Below are 5912 nucleotides of genomic sequence, written 5' to 3' on the forward strand. Positions count from 1 at the left end.
CAGAAAATTATAGTGGAGCTGAGCCTGGTGGCTCACGCCCTTAATCCCAGCACTAGGGAGGCAGAGGCAGGAGGATCGCCATGAGTTGGAGGGCACCCTGAGACTACATAGTGAATTCCAGGTCAGCCTGGGCTACAGCAAGACCTTACCTCAAAAAAAAAAAAAAAAGACAAGATTTCAGATTGAGATTAGTGTGGTGGCACCTGCCTTTAATCCCAGCATTTAGGAAGCTGAGAGAGGAGGATCACTGCGAATTCGAGGCACTCTGAGACTACATAGTGAATTCCAGGCCAGCCTGGACTAGAGTGAGACCCTACCTCGAAAAAAAAAGAAAGAAAGAAAGAAAGAAAACAATAGTGTAAAGAAACGCACCAAGGTTGGCTGTGAAGACATTGTCTGTAAACTCAGCACTCAGGAGGCTGGGGCAGGAGAACCCCGAGTGTGAAACCAAGCTAGGCTACGTAGTGAGTTCTGGCCTCCAAGAAATCAAACCAATGGAAACCAAGACATCTCAACCCAACCCGACCCGCAGGTGACTCCGACTCCGCTAGACCCCGGGGACGCCCAGAGGCTTGTGGCTGGAGTCCTTGGCTCTCCACGTGTCGTGTGAACCCCATCAAGTGGAGGGCATTCCCTCCAGGCTCCTGAGTGCCTGGCAGCCAGCTTAGCCAGCCGGAGCCACCCTGGCAAGACCAGGGACGAACAGCGACCACAAAGCCATCTCTCCAGCCCCTGAGCGCGGCCGGGCCACGGCAGCCACAGCTTCCGCCAGACGGAGGCGAGCGCGGGAGGCGGGCGCACGGGCCCACGAAGGCCGCGGATTGGGCCTTCCCCGAGCTCCTCGGCCTCGGATTGGTCGCTCGGAGCACGTGGCCTGCGGCGCTGCTGGCGGCTTGCGTGGAGCTCGGTGGGTACCGGGGTTGCTTGCCGAGTCCCACCTCGAGGTGAAGCCGGTCCGGTCCGGTCCGGTCCCAAAGCTCGGAACCCTTCGGATCCCGCCACCGTGAGCCCCGGCCTCCTCGGGGCCGTCCCCCTGTCCCTGCGGCCATGAGCGTGGGTTTCATCGGCGCGGGCCAGCTGGCGTGCGCGCTGGCGCGGGGCTTCACGGCTGCAGGTGAGCGCGTGCAGGCGGGCGTGCCTCCCCCGAGCTGGCCCCCGGTCCCGGTCCGGGTCCCTGATCAGTCCTGCAGCCTACCAAAGGGAAAGGATGTGTGCATGCGGAGTTTGCATCTGCTTGGATGTGACTGTGTGGTAGACCCGCCCCATTAGAGCAGCTGCGGGCTTTGATCCTGCCTTCCCGGGATCAGCTTGGCTGAGGCCGGGCCACGAGCCCCACTTTAATAAGCTTTGTTTTCTGCAGGCATCCTGTCAGCTCACAAGATAATAGCCAGCTCCCCGGAAATGGACCTGCCCACGGTGTCCTCCCTCAGGGTACGAGGGGTGGAGGGGGGAGGTATGGGAGTAGGGGAGTGGCTCAGAGAGTAGAGTCCCAACAAAACGTGACCTGAGGGCTGGAGAGGTGGCTTAGTGGTTAAGCACTTGCCTGTGAAGCCTAAGGACCCTGGTTCGAGGCTCGACTCCCCAGGACCCACGTTAGCCAGATGCATAAGGGGGTGCACACATCTGGAGTTCGTTTGCAGTGGCTGGAGGCCTGGCACGCCCATTCTGTATCTATCTCTATCTGCCTCTTTCTCTGTCACTCACAAATAAAATAAATAATTAAAAAAAAAAAAACAAAAAAAACATGACCTGAGATTAACTGTAAAGTCTAGCTACTGCTGACCAGCCCTCTAGTGTAGTGGGAATCCCAGGCAGACAGACACTGAGGTAGAGGATTAACAAAGTATCAGGTACCTGGCAATGTTTTGTTTCATTTCCGTTTGGTTTTGAGGCATGTTCTCATTTTGTAGCCTAGGTTTTTCTTGAACATACAATGTAGCCCATGTTGGCTGTAAACTCAAGGCACTCCACCTGCTTCAGCCTCCCATGTGTTGGGATGACAGGCGAGCGTGAGCCACCCACACAGGCAAAAAGGCTCATTTTTCTTCCTTGATGACTTACGTGACCTTAAATCTCTCAAGCTCAGTTTCCCCCTACACTAGCCATATGCTGTTGTCCTGGAGGCATGGATGATGGCGTTGGGAAAGGACCTGGCCAGTTAGTGGCTTCTGTGTCTCAAATGGTCTTCCAAAACCTGGACAGCTGAAAAGGCAGTTGACATGCAGTGTTTTTGCCTCCTCTGGGCTTGAGGTGGCCAGCACTGTAGGTACCTGCTTCTCAGGTTGGTGTTTTCGAAGGAGGGACATTCCCAGCCCAGTGGTGGGTTGTGTAGCGGTTGGGGGTTCTGGTAAGCAGGATGGGATTGGGTTGGGGTCTGTCACAGCTCTGCTTCCAGCCCCCCCTCCCCATATAAACATTTCACCTTTGCATATCCCAACATGGGGGCTCCTCACCTGGCAGAGAGGTGTCTTGTGTCCCAGAAGGTAGGTGAGGATGAGAGGGGCAGCCACATCCTGGCCACCGTGGCGAGGCCTGTTAGGCTGAGCACGTGTGCTTCCTTGCTCACTAGCAAGAGTGGACAGCTTTGTGTCAGCTGCAGTAGGGACAGTGTCTGAAGGACTTCTCAGCTCCCGCAAGCAGAGGGGGACTTGGCAGGGGACAGCTGCTACCTGAGAGTCCTAGGCTGAGCCAGGCTAAGCACTGTTGGTCTGGCTATCTACTCCTGCAGAAGTTGGGTGTGAACCTGACCCGCAGCAACAAGGAGACGGTGCGCCACAGCGACGTGCTCTTCCTGGCCGTGAAGCCACACATCATCCCCTTCATCCTGGACGAGATCGGGGCCGACGTGCAGGCCAGGCATATCGTGGTCTCCTGTGCAGCTGGCGTCACCATCAGCTCTGTGGAGAAGGTGCCCATCTCTCCCCTGATAACCTCTAAAAATTATTTTTTTCTTTCCTTTTTTTTTTTTTTCAAGGTAGGATCTCACTCTAGCCCAGGCTGACTTAGAGTTCACTGTGTAGTCCCAGGCTGGCCTTGAACTCACAGCAGTCCTCCTACCTCTGCCTCCCAAATGCTGGGATTAAAGGTGTGCATCACCACACCTAGCTAATATTTTTATTCATTTGTAAGAAAAGAGAGACAGGGCATGGGTGTGCCGGGGCCTCTTGCCACTGCAAACGAGATCTCCAGGTGCATGCACTACCTCGTGCATCTGGCTTGCTGTGGGCCTTTCACCACCGACCCCTCTTTCCCTCCCTCTCCCCCAACTCTTCCACACTATTCTTTTCCCTCGATAACCTTTGTATGAGAGAAGGGGTGGCAGCTAATGGGCAGGGGCTGGGAGAGCTGTGCCCTGACCACTCACTTGGTTCCCTGTCCTGCCTCAGAAGCTGATGGCCTTCCAACCAGCCCCCAAAGTGATCCGCTGCATGACCAACACCCCTGTGGTGGTGCGGGAGGGTGCCACTGTGTATGCCACGGGCACCCACGCCCTGGTGGAGGATGGGCAGCTCCTGGAGCAGCTCATGAGCAGTGTGGGCTTCTGCACTGAGGTGGAAGAGGACCTCATCGATGCCATCACAGGGCTCAGTGGCAGTGGGCCTGCCTATGTGAGTGGGCAAGTTTGGGCTGGGAACTGTTTTGGGGCATGGCTGGCTGGTGGAGGGAACTGACCCTTGGAGCTCATTCCACTCACCAGAAAAAAAACAGCCCCTGGAGGATGGGGGGCTTGCGTGTCTGCTGCCTGGGCTCAGAGAGTGTCTCCTCAGGCGTTCATGGCCCTGGACGCGCTGGCTGATGGTGGGGTGAAGATGGGTGTTCCACGGCGCCTGGCGGTCCGACTGGGAGCCCAGGCCTTGCTGGTCAGTGCCTTCTCTTACTTACTTACTGGGGGGCTCTTAGGGACCACTGAGCTGGGGACTTTGTCCCAAGGTGTCCCAACGTCCTTCTCCTGTCATGCTCCCTAATGTCTCAGGGAGCTGCCAAGATGCTTTTGGACTCGGAGGACCATCCAGGCCAGCTCAAGGACAATGTCTGCTCCCCTGGAGGGGCCACCATCCATGCCCTGCACTTCTTAGAAAGTGGGGGCTTCCGTTCTCTGCTCATCAATGCAGTCGAGGCCTCCTGTATCCGAACACGGTAGGTGTTCCTGCTGTCTCCTGCCAAGTCCTTCCACTCTCGACCTGCCCTTGGGCCGGCCTGGTTCTGCTGTTTTGGGTCCCATGGGCACTGCTGGACTCTGTATTCTGTCAATAACCACGACTGCCAGGTATGGTGGCACACACCTTTAATCCCAGCACTCAGGAGGCAGAGGTAGGAGGATCGTTGTGAGTTCAATGCCACCCTGAAACTACATAGTTAGTTCCAGGTCATCCTGGACCAGAGTGAGACCCTACCTTGAAAAACTAAAAAAAAAAAAAAAAAAGGAAAAAGGTCTGGAGAGTTGGCTTAGTGGTTAAAGCATATGCCTGAGAAGCCTGAGGACCAAGGTTTGATTCTCTAGGTCCCATGTAAGCCAGATACACATGGTGGCACATGTGTCTGGAGTTTGTTTGCCGTGGCTGTGAGACCCTGGCACACCCATTCTCTATCTCTCTGTCTCAAATAAATAAAATAGGTAAATAAAACAAAGTGTTTAAAAAGAAAAAACAAAACAATAACTACGACTTACTAGACTTTTTTTTTTTTTTTAGTTTTTAAATTTTTATTAACTTTCTTTAGCCACTGATTTCTTACGACAGTTCTGATAGTACGATTAACTTTGATGTCTAGATGGGAGAAGTTTAAGATCAGACAGCTGCAGGATTCAACTTGAAGACTGATTCCACACCCTGTAATTTTCCACACTTCCTTCTTCCTCATGGTCACAGATATTACTACTGTAGCTCAGGTCGAGCTTGGATCAAACAAACAGCATGACGAACGTCTGCTTAAATCAGGCTCCTAAGAGGTTCGCATTGTTGCTTGGGGATTAATCTATGGTGGTGTCAGCTTGAGGATCAGGAAGAGACTGAACTCTGGCTGTCACCTTCCTTTAACCTTGCTGGGGTTTTGTCTGCAGAGAGCTGCAGTCCATGGCGGACCAAGAAAAGGTCTCCCCGGCTGCCCTTAAGAAGACTCTCCTTGACAGAGTGAAGTTGGAGTCGCCCACCGTGTCCACACTGGCCCCATCCAGCCCAGGGATGCTCCTCACGAGAAGCCCGGCCCCGGGAAGCAAGAAGGACTGAGGAGTTCTCTGTCTCCTCGAGACCTAGAGCCCTTGGCTGAGTGGCCTTGGTACCCCAGTACTCAGCAGTGTGGGGGAGGGGCAGGCTTAGGCAGCCCCGAGTGCTAGGGATAAAGACCCTTTAGGTCACTTCAGAACAGGCAGTGCTACGGCCCTCCCATGCCCGGTGTCCAAAGATACTCCAGATGCCAGAAGCTGGGTCCCTCCAGCTGGAACCCAAGTCTGGCTCAGTTTGACATCAAGGCCAGGCGAGAAGACACAGGAGAGACCTGTCTTCTGAACTGACGTAGAAAAGAAATGAGCAGCTTAGAAGTGCCCCACCTCATCAGAACTGTGGGATCCCACCTGCTTCTGTTTAACTCTGGCTTCGGAGCTGTCCCATTTAGAAAATGCTTAGTGCTGGGTTAGCTACTTTAATAAAGATTTATTTATTCATTCATTCATTCATTCATCCTTCATTCAAGACAGCGTCTCAGTACGTAGCGCCAGTTGGTCTTGAGCTTGTGGCAATCCTCCTGCTTCAACTTCACAGTGGGTGTGCCACCATACCCAGTTTGTCCTGCCTTTTTTTTTTAAGGTAGGGTCTCACTTTAGCTCAGGCAGCCTGGAACTCACTCTGTAGTTCCAGGCTGGCCTTGACCTCACAGATCCTCCTACCTCTGCCTCCCAAGGGCTGGGATTAAAGGTG

General features: G+C 54.1%; 1 protein-coding gene across 1 annotated transcript; it reads left to right on the plus strand.

Annotated features, from left to right (window-relative positions):
- The first annotated feature begins 907 nt into the window (after positions 1–907).
- On the plus strand, positions 908–5663 carry Pycr2 (pyrroline-5-carboxylate reductase 2). The gene is made up of 7 exons (XM_004653253.2): positions 908–1114; positions 1361–1431; positions 2729–2908; positions 3387–3608; positions 3768–3860; positions 3974–4137; positions 5060–5663. The coding sequence occupies exons 1-7, from the start codon at positions 1048–1050 to the stop codon at positions 5223–5225; spliced, it is 963 nt and encodes a 320-aa protein (XP_004653310.1). The 5' UTR covers positions 908–1047; the 3' UTR covers positions 5226–5663.
- Positions 5664–5912: the final 249 nt, after the last annotated feature.

Source organism: Jaculus jaculus, chromosome 1 (genome assembly GCF_020740685.1).
Source record: "Jaculus jaculus isolate mJacJac1 chromosome 1, mJacJac1.mat.Y.cur, whole genome shotgun sequence".
In the NCBI taxonomy this organism is placed as follows: domain Eukaryota; kingdom Metazoa; phylum Chordata; class Mammalia; order Rodentia; family Dipodidae; genus Jaculus; species Jaculus jaculus.

Excerpts from the sequence above, each read along its gene's own strand:
- Pycr2 (XM_004653253.2), top strand. The coding sequence starts at position 1,048 with ATGAGCGTGGGTTTCATCGGCGCGGGCCAGCTGGCGTGCGCGCTGGCG. Across the intron at positions 1,115-1,360 it reads GCGGGGCTTCACGGCTGCAG|GCATCCTGTCAGCTCACAAG; the intron begins GTGAGCGCGTGC and ends TGTTTTCTGCAG. Across the intron at positions 2,909-3,386 it reads CCATCAGCTCTGTGGAGAAG|AAGCTGATGGCCTTCCAACC; the intron begins GTGCCCATCTCT and ends GTCCTGCCTCAG.